Source organism: Gordionus sp. m RMFG-2023, chromosome 1 (genome assembly GCF_954871325.1).
Source record: "Gordionus sp. m RMFG-2023 chromosome 1, tfGorSpeb1-WG-v2, whole genome shotgun sequence".
Lineage (NCBI taxonomy): Eukaryota > Metazoa > Nematomorpha > Gordioida > Chordodea > Parachordodidae > Gordionus > Gordionus sp. m RMFG-2023.
Genome location: NC_088775.1, coordinates 64,168,666 through 64,182,763, shown reverse-complemented (window position 1 = coordinate 64,182,763; position 14,098 = coordinate 64,168,666). Strand labels below are relative to the sequence as shown.

The 14,098-nt window shown below is 28.1% G+C and overlaps 1 protein-coding gene across 1 annotated transcript in view; it reads left to right on the top strand.

Moving 5' to 3' along the window:
- Positions 1-13,889, top strand: part of LOC135930988 (ATP-dependent RNA helicase DDX42-like) — a 33,174-nt gene extending 19,285 nt beyond the window's left edge. Inside the window, exons 11-18 of the mRNA XM_065467822.1 lie at positions 19-66; positions 7,473-7,667; positions 8,280-8,360; positions 8,961-9,164; positions 10,876-11,000; positions 13,195-13,296; positions 13,350-13,475; positions 13,680-13,889. Coding sequence (XP_065323894.1) covers positions 19-66; positions 7,473-7,667; positions 8,280-8,360; positions 8,961-9,164; positions 10,876-11,000; positions 13,195-13,296; positions 13,350-13,475; positions 13,680-13,856 — 1,058 coding nt within the window. The 3' untranslated portion in view covers positions 13,857-13,889. The remainder of the gene's footprint in view (positions 1-18; positions 67-7,472; positions 7,668-8,279; positions 8,361-8,960; positions 9,165-10,875; positions 11,001-13,194; positions 13,297-13,349; positions 13,476-13,679) is intronic.
- Positions 13,890-14,098: the final 209 nt, after the last annotated feature.

Genomic DNA, 14,098 nt, shown 5'->3' with positions numbered 1-14,098 from the left:
ATACATAATTTTAATTAGAACCGCAAGTTCGTTCAATAACTAATCACGTTCGTCCTGATAGACAAAGTTTGAAAATATATGACATTAATAAATAATTAAATTCGTTATTGATTTGTGTGTGATGTCTAAAAAGATCTTTATATATTATCTAGAGTTTGTTAAACGGCTAGCTTTGAGCAAATTTTTAAAAAGGTCTATTAGTGCTCACAAATTGGACGTTTCAAACACTACGTTTCAAAAAACAAAATTTTAAATTGGGCACCTTTCCTTTTTGTATTTTAAATTATTTATTAAAACAAAATATCTTGCGTTTTTTGAAGCGTTTTTAAATTTTGAAGTGATAGAATGGATGCAACAGTAAGAATAATTATATTAAATGATACAATAATATTTTTAGCCCATGTACAAAAAGATTTGCTGAAATAATTGAACCAGACAAGATAATATTAGTATTGTTAAGGCTCGCTTTGAGCCGATTTAAAAAATGGCTAACTCAATATTTCATCCAGAAAATATTACGCAATCCTGAAGATTTTGCTCATAGAAGGAACAAAGGTCTATATATTATCGAAATCTTGAGGCTTAGGCAATATTTTTCTGGGTAAAATATTGAGCTGGCCGTTTTAAAAAATTGGCTCAAAACAAGCCGTTTAACAACACTAGATATATGGAACCAAAAACATTCGTTTATGGAACATTTATCTGTTATTGATTTCAGTTATAAATATATAGGAATATTAAATATAATCATTTAATTAGCTTAACCTTGGAATTTCCTGGTTTTGATACCAGTGTTTTATATCTAAGGAAAAGATTGAAATTTAAATATCAGTTAAATAAGAACTAGGGAGGCCATCGGGTTCAAAAAGCAGGGAAATCGTGTTTAATGAACAAGAGTGCCGGATAAAAAGGTATGTGAGTTTTTGCGTTTTGTATACAGAATGAATCTAATTTTCTGTTACTCATAACCAGTCTGTAAGTTTTTTGAATGCTGATATTGTTTAGCATAATTTAATTTTTCAGCTTATTGATCGTTAATGGAAGATTGTAGATTTCTTCGTCATTGTATAATCAATATGCATTTATGTCAAAGTAAAATGTATATTTATATTCCCCCCTTTACAATATTATAAATGGCAGTTATAATAAAATGTTTTATCTTTATTTTATTAGAATTTCTTTTACTCCATCTATGGCGATTTCCAGGTTTACGTAGGTTGGTAACTTTCCCCTCTGATTTTTCCTTTCCATTTTTGATGACCGTCCTGAGCATCAATATTTGTAAGATTCATTTTTCTCATATACGCTTCACCTTTACCTACGTTATCTTGGGACTTCCTCTAGGTCTTGATCCTCCTACTTCCATCAAGGTGCATCTCTTTACTTAATCATCTTTTGTCTTACGTTCCACATGCCCAAACGATCTTATTCTAATTCTTTGCATTACCGCTTCAATCACTTTTATTTCCATTCTGGCTCACAATTCCTTCCTAGTTTTTTTTCTCTCTCAGATACCCCACACATCCATCTAATCATTCTCATCGCTGTTCTTTCCAATTTGACTTCCTGGGGAGCTTTCATTGCCCATGTTTCGCTACCATAAACTAAACAAATCCTCACACAGCCTACATAAACTTTCCCCTTTAACTTCAGAGAGACGTTTTTATGCTAGAATAGACGACATCTCTCTGAACTTCTTCCATGCCTGTCTGACCCTTGCAGCAACATCAGAATCTAAATTACCATCTGCGTTTAGCATATCGCCCAAATAGCAAAACTTCAGGGTTAACCCAGTGCCAATATCAAAATCATCATTTTTTACGTTATTAGTAATATGTACCCCTTTTATTCCCCCGCTATATCTTTTATGCACCCATTTATGGCATCTGGTGCATTGGATTGAATTTTAAGCAACTCCTTTCCCACATACACCACAAGAATATAGATAAATTTTATGCAATGGACTGTTGTTGTTAGATCAACATCTTTCATTTAAGATGTTGTGTACCCTCAAACACGATAAAACATAAAGTGCCAAAGGATATTAACAGGTTAATAAATGTATTGGAAGAAAACCCATCTGGGAAACAGTATTTTTATCTCTAATTCATTTATATTTTATTTAGGCATTTTATTGATGACCTTATAGAGGATGCAGAAGCTTTAAGTTTAGAAAACCAACTATTATTTGAAATTGAGGTTTTAAGATTCCCGTATCAACTAAAGACAAATGGTACTTTACCAACCAATAAATCTGCATTAGATATATTTAATAGCATTATATAAATTATTTATATATTAATGATGTTTTTGTATTTTAAAAGTGATATTTTTGTTTTATATTTACATGTGAAATTATATATTTTATATTTACATGTGATATTTTTGTTTTTTATATTGACATTTTATATTTTTGTATTATATTGCAAGATATATTTATAAAATTAATAAAATTTTTATATAATACTATTCAAATAATTTATTTTTATCATTTATTAACATAATTGTGCATATTAAATAAATTAAATATATAAAAGAATTTAATATAAAATATTTTCATAAATAATTTTATTACAATATAAATAAACAAATTTAATAATTTAAATATTCCTTAAATTTATTTCTAATTTGATTCCATTGAAGAAGAATTATTTTCTCTAGGCAAGAATGGAATTTTGATGCTTACATAATTTTAATAATATTATAAATATATATGATTTTAATAATTAGATATTTCAATTTAAATATTTGTGGTACCTGTATCATATTGGAAGCTGATCCTTCTTGATTATGGATTAAGTTGGGTAAGATGGTTTTTATGACTATTTCTATGCTAGCTAGGTCAGTTTCTATTGGCTTACTCAGAAGCTCAAATTTTTTAAATAATTTCCACAAAAATTCTTTCTATATAACGAACTGTGATAACCTAATTGAATTCCCTTTCCTTCTTTCCTTTGTTGTTATACTCCCCCAACCATTACAATCATTAAAACCTGGAAAAGGATTGGGAGCAGGCAGATTAGGTGTATGGTACACCAATTCTATTATTTATATTTTTACATTATATTAAGATTAATATAATGTAACCTATATATAGAAAGCTATTTCTAAATATAAATACTCAACCATCACTCTTCTTTCCATATGCTCCTACATCTATAGAAATGAATTTTCCGTTGATATCTATAAGGCTAACAGGTTAATTGAAAATCTATGTTTAAAGTCAGAAAATTGTAGGCCACTACATGGAGGGATCTTGATAAAGATATGTTCATCTATTGCCTCAAAACAATTTGGGAATCCTGATTGAAGGGAAATCTAAAATTATAATATAAATGAATATTATCTTTGATTTAATATAATATATAAGTGTTAAATTGCTGTGTACACCGATTTCACAATGTAGTCTATACAGGATTTTGAAATCCTTGAACTATATGCTAATTGTACAAAGTATAAACTCGTAATTATATATCTTTTATATAAATGATTACTAATGAATTAAATTTATTTACCTCAAGGTAACAAATAATCTGTCTTCAGCATCAATTTGCTTGTTACAATTAGTAATTTTTGGATTTATATCATCATATATTAACCCGAGAATATTGAAAAGGTTGATCTTCTCATTCTTGTATAATTATAAAATTGGGAATTTGTCAAATTCCCTTTTAAATTAATATATTCAGAAAATAGATTTTTTAACATATATTAGCGACGTTTTGCACCTCTTTCTTCCGTTGTTTCTCTTTAAATATAGGGCAAGCATTTTTTTGTTTGGAATTTAAACGTTTCATATTGAAAAAATAAAAGTTAACCTTTCAATTTAAACATAGCTGCGTTTACGTTTTTTTATTAGCATTTTGAAACGTTCAATTTGTGCTCACTATAACTTAATATTTCACCCATAAAAATATTATGCAAGCCTTAAGATTTTGCTCATAGATGGCACAAAAGTTTCAACCAAATCTCGAGGCTTAGGCAATTTTCTGGCTAAAATATTAAGTTCGCCGTTTTTAAAAATCAACTCAAATCGAGCCATTTAACAACACTAGTTCTCTCTCTGCTAAGATACCCTATCCGATAAGCCCCAATCCCATATATAGTGTTAAATAAAACTGCTCGCGACATTTAACAATAGTTGAATATTTTTTTACCAATATTCTATCCATTCAGTAACATTATTAGTTAAATATGGGCTTGGCCCATAACTCGAAATATATTCATGTTATATTTCCTTCTTATTCTTCATTCTTGATTGAATATCATATTATAAAATGAATTTAATAAAGAAGCAAAGTTTAGTAAATTTAGGAGATGGAAAATATTTACTATTCTTTTTTTCATTCATTTATTATAATAAACATCATTAAATTATAAATTATTGCTTAATGTTTAAATCTGATGAAAATTGAATAGAGAATAAAATTTATATTTTATGGTTTGCGATTTCTCACCTATATGCTTCTTTTTTTTAAATTAGGCGGAAATGGGTCGGGCATAGGTTTAAAAAATGCCACCCGAGCCGCAGTCTTCCTGAGACCTAAATATTTTTTATTTTGCATTCCAAAATAGCTTGAAATGGAAAAAAAAGAGAAGACACAAGTGAAATCCCAAATAGGTGTTTTCCTAAACTAAGGAATATTTGCCAACTCATCTGGTCTTTCCCCATCAGACAGGGGTAATTGAACGGGTCAGGAGGTTTGGGTAGTTGGCCAACCCTAATTTGTTCTAGATTATAGAGTTAATAGCTCTATGACAACTGAATCGTCTTTTATAATATAAACAGATTAGACCATGCCCTTAAAATCAGAGTCTTTCATCCTTTCCATTTATCCTTTAGACATAGGTCACATCCTAGTCTATATCCTATGACCACCCTCAACTCTTCATCGGATAGCAAAAGACTAAGATTGGCACTAGGAAATGCTTCAAACCTTTCATGCCCAGAGTTTGTCCCAAGTATTTGAGGATTGGAGTGTCTTAATCCCAGTTTCTTAAAGTTAGCCAGAATAGGGTTAAGAAATTCTATATGTGCCGATGACTGTGGAAGATATAGACATAAATTTTTCCTTCATAAGTACAGTCAGTTTCAATTATCTATATCTAGCACTCACAATCACAACCTTACTTACAACCTCCTCGCACTGATGACGAGAATAAAGAAGCTGACAAAGTAACTAAATTAAGAAAAATGTTTTTAATTCCTTGTATAGACCTGCTTTCTCTTCGAATTTCTTGAAAAATTTAGTGACTATTCCAATTTATTCCTGTTATGGTCAGAATTCTTTTTGGGATAAGGTTTTAAATTTTGAGGAGTATATTCAGCAAGGGGTAGGCTTACTCTATTTTGCCTAAAAATTCATGACGTTGTTTCTAATATGAAGTCCAAATTCAATCTTGACCTTAACTTTTGGTACCTGACGACGGAACTCTCAGGTGCTAATTTGTTGGAAGCCATTGAAATGAATCTAAAGTGATAGGTCTTGTTTTAAATATGGATATAGTTTTTTTAAACGGATCTAAATATTTTTAATTATTTCTAGGTTATTGATCGGGAGTCAATTTCCTATTTAGGATCACCGATAAATGGTCTTATCCAGTGGTTCGGGTTCAGGTAAGGGGAATATTATTGAACCCGGATTTGATTTCGGGTTTAGGAATTTTTGATTTGATAAAAAAAAATCTATATTTAAATCAATTAAAAAACTAGACATAAGTATAAAAAATAAAATTCTTATTTTATTTATAGGCAAAATATATTTAAAAATACAAAGCATAGTCATGTATCAATTTTAAAAATTTTATTTAGACTTGTTAGCATACCTCAGAGTTGTTTGCTTATCCTCGATCTATGTAGTGAAAGAATGAATTTCAAATGTGAAAAAGATCTTTCAACGCTAATATTAAAATATTTAAATTCAAATAAAATTTTAGATAAAATATATAAATCAGAGTGCTGTAGCTTAGCAGACTCCCAAAAATGGAAATATTTTCCTTCTTATACAATCTTTTCAAATCGCCAAATTCAATCATTATCTTTCCAATACCTCTGCAATCGTTGGCCCTCTTTTAAGTATTTTCCCCTGTCTTTCCTTAACTTGTAAAATTCATCTAAATCTGTTCAATAACTTCATCCGAACTATTATCATATAAGATAAAATAGGCGGAGATATAGGTTTAATGCTACTCTATAAATTATTAAGATGCCTTTTCGCACAAATATATTCATCATCATGTAATATATACAATAATTAAGGATTTATACCGTTTATTTAAATAAATTTTAAATATTAAAAAATCTCATTAAATTATTAATATTAATATTTGTATTTACAATTTTACAAATAACAATATCCATTGAACCTGGGTTCAAAAAAATTCCCGTATTCTGTTCGGGGTTTTGGAAATTTTTTAAACGGAATTCAGGTTCAGAATTTTTTTTCAAAAACTCGGGTTTTTTCCGGTTCCGTTCGAATCCCTGGCCTTATTCCCATAATAGCAAGCTTAGAGAAAGTAAAAAAAATATGCCTTTAATCTCTTCCTCAGTTGTTGGCACAAAGAAACTTTCTTTACCCTCTTCTGGATGATAACCTTGAGAAATTGATAGGGACTAATCCCTCCTTTGAAGACACTCCAATCCTCAAAGACTTGGTACAAAACTCTGGTCATGAATGACTTGAAGCTGTCCCTAAGTGCCAATCTTAGTCTTGATATCAAGGAGCTGGAGGTGACCATAGGATATTAACTAGGCTGTTACTTATTTCTACTCCATAAATGTAAAGGGTGCGGGAACGACTCTGATCCTAAAAGTCTACATGGTCTAACCTGTTTATATTCTAGGAGCTACTTATCACGAACAAATTAGGGTTGACCAACTATCTAAATCTCCTGAAACCCGTTCACTTATCCCTGTCTGATGGGAAAAACTAGATAAGCTCTCAAACATTCCTTGGTTTAAAGGAAAACATCTTATTTGGGATTTAATTTGTGTCTCCCAATTTTCCTCTAACCCAAACGTTAATCCGATCATTACATCCGAAAGGTCAAAAATTAGAAAGTACCACGACTTTTCACTTTATTCCCATATTTATTTCCACCAATGGGTCCTTAGGCCCGTTAGTCTATCATTTTTTAAAAATATTTAGGTAAAATAGAAGAGTTGGAAAAGATATTTGAAATTTTAAAATATCTCTCATGGCACTATCCTGGGGGTGGAGGGACCGCTGTTTATATTTTTTACATCACATAGTGTTCCTTTTCAAATTTATTTTCTTTTAATTTATAGTGTCTTTTTTCAATACACCACAAATTATTAGATTGAAATACATATTAAAATATAGGATGTTTGAATAAAAAAGAAAATTCAATGTAGTTATTATAAAATATTACATAATATTATATAGTATAGGAGAGTATATTAAATAATAAAATTATATTTATATAAAAGTTGCTTTTTTATGTTTGTACAGGCCTTTTATTTAGCGCGACATTTAAAAGGAAAATCGAAAAACTGGCTCGCGATATATGTATTGACCCCATTAAAGTAATTCAGGGTGAGCACGTAGGACAGGCTAACGAGGACGTCCTTCAACAAATAAAAGTTTTCGTTGAGAATAGTGGAAAATGGCACTTTTTAAAACAGAATTTGGTTAAATATCTATCAAGTGTGTTTTATAATAAATATTTTATTTTATTTATAAAAATTGATAGAGATGCACTGGATACAATTTTTTTACCTGTTCCAGGACAGTATCCTATAAAATTTATTCATCTGTTCTGGTTCGGTATCAGTTCTTATAAAAAAATATTTATTTGTTATCTTATACATAGAATTTAATTCAATAATAATATATTTAAATTTATTAGTTATATCTTAACAGTAGAATAAATATAATTAATGGGCAGTATTCAATATTTTATTCATCTAGGTATGATTTCTTTTGGGTTGTAACTAGTTTATTAATTTCACTTATTTTAAACAAAATAATGTAAAAATATATTTTAAAAAAAAGTAAAAATTATGTTTAAAATACTGACCGGATCCAAAGACGGAACACCCGGGCCTGTACCGGATTTGGTTCGATTTTATACATCCAGAAATTAAATGTACACGTCCTTGCGTCGGACCAGTTTTGGCTCTCTGTCCTGATCTTATTTTTTTGTCTGCCATACCGATTATGAACTGAATCCATTCGGACGAGCCATACTCAAACCTGTCCGTGCAACCTCTAACCCAATATCAGTATAATTATAATTACTATTTTTGATTTTTACAGCTGGTTCAGTTCTTATATTTGTTACCAAGAAAATCAACGCTGAGGAACTCGCTTCTAATTTAGCAAAAAATGATTTTAAAGGTATTTATATTGCTAGGCTAGATATATTGAATTTTGAAAAAATTAACAATCTTCTTATTGATATTTTTTTATCTTTAAATAATTTTATTAGAGGATTTAATTTTTAATTATATCGAATAAATTTTTACAAGTTATTTGTAAGTATAAGTTATGTAACTGTAAATATGGCGTTAGGGTAGAAATTATAAAAAATGAAAAATAATCATAACATTGCTGTTGCATGTTTCTTATAGTAAAAATTTTGTTTTATTAGAAAGCATAATAATTTAATAGCATTCTAATTTATTTGTTTCTAAACTCACTAAAATTGAAGTGCTTCAATAAAACGATTTCATATTTATGATTAATGATTTATTTATTAAGATATGGGTACAAATCTCTGTTTCTTAGGTTGAGCATAGTTCTCCTTTTCAAAGGTTTTATTAATAGTCTAAAGAGAGATGTGAAATTTATTTCAATTAGTTTGGCTTTCATATCAAATCAATATTTTTTATGTAAACACTCAAATATTTTATTTCTTTAACGATTTTTTAAAATATTATAAATTTGAATAATATATCTTATTCATTTTCTACTTATAATATATATCTATGTCTTAAGCGGGTTTATTGCATGGGGACCTGTTGCAGATGGAGCGTAACCGCGTTATATTGGCTTTTAAAAAATGCGAAATGCGACTTTTGGTAGCAACCGACGTGGCCGCTCGTGGTTTGGACATCCCGCACGTCAGAACGGTCATTAACTATGACATTGCTAGGGACATTGATACACACACCCACAGGGTAGGACGCACAGGCCGGGCCGGTAATATATATTTAATTCCCTCTTCGTTTTCTCTTCATATTTACATTTAGAACACTGTTGACATTTTATAAGCCTCAACTCATTTTATGATTTAGTACCTTGATGTTCGTTTTAATTTTAAATGTGGAATGTGTTTGAATTAAATTTTCATTGATGATTGCTATTTGTCTTTTTGTAAAAGTCTATGATTTTTATAGATAGGGGAGACTGGGTTAGGTAGACCCCGGGGCTTGGCAAACCACTTAATCTCATTTTAAAATTAAATACACCAGAAGGTTAAAATTTTATCCTAATATAGTTTTTATTATTCACATCTATAGACAAAAAATCTTTTGAAATAATTATTAAAAATTTTATTTAAGAAATTAAATTTTGATGAAATTTTCAAAAGATTTTTACATGACAAAATTTTAATTTTTATTAAAATATATAATCATTTATATGTAAATTAAATTTTATAGCAAAGTTTAAACACTCTTCTATAATTTGGGTAAGTTTTATGAGTATTTATTATGTTTAGATATCATTTCAATCATGATTTGTCAATTTAGAGCTAGCGAGGCTTGCTAAGCCATACACGTAAATTATGGCAGTTAATAATGTTAAAAAATTTTAAATCTTAGAAAGGCAATTTCATGCTGTTTATGATTGGTAATTAGGATTTATGCCAAGAAGTCATAATTTCTCCTTAAGATTTTTTTTTTTTATATCCAATATGTTTATTAAATTAACTCAAATTAAGTTTCGATTTTTATATATAATTAGCTTCAATTTATTAATATTATGATATTTTGAACATTTCAACAATAAAATTATTCTATACGTATCATTATTAATAAATAAAAATGCATTTCTATTTATTATAGTCTAAAAAAATCAATGGTTTAGGTAGCCCCTTGAAGTGGTGTGCCCTACCCTGCTATTGGGCTTGTTGGACAAAATTTTCACCTTTACAAAAAATAAAATTTAAAAAAAATGATTATTTTCTTAAATTTTTTTATAATCCACCTTTATAGAGTATAGTTTTAGGTATCTAGTCATATATTATTTTTTATATTATCTATAAAAACCAGGAGCTATAGCCAATTTTGTAAAAATCGGTTCGACTAACCCCAGTCTCCCCTACTTTACTATTACCGTGGAAATTAGCCTTCTCAGTTAAATTAGTGATTTTAATTGATTTCCAACAACCATCTAAATCATACTTTTTGTAAAATGGTCTAAAAACGGCTCTTGACTTAAATCTTGCTTCGAGATTTTATAGTCTTAGTGAATATCAAAGACAGGATCATGTTGCAATTACCGGACTTAACCGAAGATTGTTTTAAAAATATGTGAGATTTTAGGTCCGCTTGGTATAGATCAAGGAACAATGATTCATTTTAATATAATTAATAAAGATTAACAATATGACCTAACAGACCGTTGTAAAAACCGATCTTGACTGTTTACTTTTATTATCTAGACGGGCTGAGCACGTTTTTGCCCCTCCCGACTAACGCTGCTGTTATATTATAATTCTTAACCCCATTTTAATTTCTTAGGATTTATTATGTTAAAAAGATTCACCAAATTACTGTTCTATTTAAATTTTTTAAATTACTTTGGATTCTTAACATTTTTTTGTCAAATGAGTGAACTTACGAATTTAATACTATTTTTTTTTAAATGATCTAATTGAGTTATTTTTATAAAAATATATTATAACAAGGGCTGAAGGGCTTAGCCATAACATTCATAACCAAAAGGGATAAAGAGTTTGCTGGTCATTTAGTTAGAAATCTAGAAGGCGCTAGTCAAATTGTTCCGCCGGAGTTGATGGAGTTGGCCCTTCAAGTAATATTACACTTCTTATTTTGAAGAGAAGAGTTAGCAAAAGGGTATTATTTTGTAATATTTATTTAATATAATACTTTTCATACAAATTTATAAGAGGGTTGAGAAATTTATTTGGGATGAGCCGCACATTTGAGAGAAAATTTTTATAGAGCGATATACACATAGGCGTATTGGGAGAGGGATTTTTTTGGGGGGTGGGGGGAGGTTTCATCTATTTTATTAAACCTTTCATAATTCAATAGTCATATCAAGATTTTTTATTAGCTTTTATTTAGTAATTTACCCTTATGGATATTTGAAAAGAAATAAAGTTTATAACCCAATTTATTTTAATTTTTGTAAATTATAAAGAATTTTTTTTTAGATATATAAGTTTAAGTATAATTTTTGTTATAAAATTTGCTTTAGAAACTAGCGTCAGCTTATAAAATTTTCATACAATGTATAATTTATTGAATATATTAATTGCAATAATTGACTAGAAAATAATTAAAAACAAATTTTATAAGGTCTTATCATGTATACAATTAATTAACTAATACAATATTATACGAAAAATTTATCAAATACTATTATAGTGTGATTTTTAATTTTCTTTGAATTTTATCGGCACGTGTCAAGATTTGATTAATGTCGTCATAAGATTTGTCTTTAAATTTAACGTTTAACTAAATATGATGAAAATATTGATCTACATTCATCCTATTTATTTCTTCGTATATATTTTCAGCTAAATCAATCACCTTAACCAATTCTAAATTTGGTTTTTGTACAGCAAAGATAAACTGTGACTGATCTATAGAATTTAATAATGAAATTGCATCTGAAGACACATTCTTGCAATTTAGTTATTTTATGTAAAACCTTTAATATTTCGTTCTTCAATTTGATCTAAAAATATCATTTATTTGTTTAATATTTTCGTGCCTTTTTTAACCTTTTTATTTCTATTTCTTCTTCTCTGGAAAATGGAAGTAAAAATAAACAATATTAAAAATATTCTAGATATATTAACAATTAAAAATTATTTTAAAAATTATTATTAGTTCCTAGCTTACTAACGATTTTGATTAGATTAAATAATCATAATAGATATGCGTTATTAAACACAGCTTTATTACAAAAAAAAAGTCAATAAATAGGTATAAATTTATAAATATGGAGCTTTAGCTATAACAAAATTTTAAAAACATATATTGCGACGCGTTGATAAAAAATATGCGATACGATATATAATATAATTATCTCTCTTTTAGCTTTATCTTAAATTAGGATTTAAAACTGAATAAACTGTAATAATGCTGCTTTAAAAACGCAACGCATGAAGATAACGCTGCGTTAAAAGCGCAACGCACGAAGATAACGCGTTTACTATAAATGCAGTGTAACTTAGAAAAATTATTATAAACACAAAACATTAACAGATAAAATATTAAACATGAAAATAGATTATGCAAACTTTGAAAATCTTACACGAATGTTGAGTTGCGTTTATTTTGAGATTTTACTATTTAAATATATTTAATATTTAATTGATATAATTTATTATTTTTGATTTATAAATTAAGACTAACACATTATTCTCTAAATGGGATTTTATATTGAAATACAATATTTATGAAAGTAAAATTTATGAAAATCTAATTTATCGATGTTCGGTTTCAGTGGCGTAGCTAGGAATTTTTCTTAGAGGGGGTCCATACATATAAAAATCGTCCGGCCTTTGGCCGGGTTTATCTTAAAAATCATAACCACATCTTCGACAATATATAATAAATATATTTTTAAAATGCATAAATAATATGTTATTCTTTATAATAATACTATCCAGAATAATTTCAATAGTAGTATAATATCCTTCCACAAACATCAAAACCAGAAAATTATAAATATTAATGGTATTTATTTGATATAAAGTCACTTTTAAGTCTTTTAAACGTATAATCTAAAAAAAAATTTGTTCTGGGAGGGGTCCAAACCCGAAAACCACCCCCGTAGCTACGCCACTGTTCGGTTTATAATTTATCTTGCGAAGCCAGGATGAATAGGCCAATTTTTTTTCTATATTTTATTTTAATCTAATAATTATATATTTTAAAATCATTATTTGTTTCTGTATATACATAGACTAATAATGATAGTTACATTTGTGCCTTTATTTTGTCAATTTTATAAAATGATATTTTTTTAGAGTGCCTGGTTTAAGAAAACTCGATTTGGTAAAAATGGGAAACCCACAAACAACGTCAAAAGAATAGGCGGAGCTGGTTTGGGTTATAAAGGAACTGACATGGTTCATTATTTTTTTTAAAATTTAAATATATTTATTTTTGCAAATTAAAAAAGATAAACATTGGCTCTAAACATCTAAGCGCTAACTTTCCTAGCGACCATCGTACTCACGTGGCAAATACGGCGAATAACATAGGGCCTGGTTCTGAAAGAGTGAACAATATCAAAGCTGCTTTTCAAGTTAAAAAAATATTTAATCATTTCTTGGCATAATTGATTATTTCGCATCCTTACATTTGATTGTGACTTCATAATATTATATTAATTCTTAGAAATATCATAATAAAAATTAGATTATATAAGGTTATGGCATAATATGCATTTCAGATTACATGGATTTTCAATCAAGTTCAAATCTTATATTCAATTTTTTTTTTAAATAAGGCCCAATATAAAAACCATTTCCAAGCGTCTAAACAAGATATTAAATGGAAATCACCCGCCACTGACAATCCTTTTCCCAATTTTATACAAGCGCCAAAGAATTCTCTCTCATATAATTCAAATAAAGCATCAACGCCATCTACAGGTGAAAAGAGAAAGAAATCAAGATGGGAATAATATTGAATAAATATATTTATTTACATTTTTTCATAGTTGGTTGTATTTATTGTATGTAATAGTTTTATTAATAATTAATTTTTTTATTCAAATATTTAGAATATTAATTTAAATAAAATTAAATTAAAATTTATTGCACATATAGAAAACACCGACCTTACATAAAATTAAATATTTTGACAATTGTAATTTTAACATCAAAAACATTTATAAAGATAATTGCAATTTTAACATAAAAAACA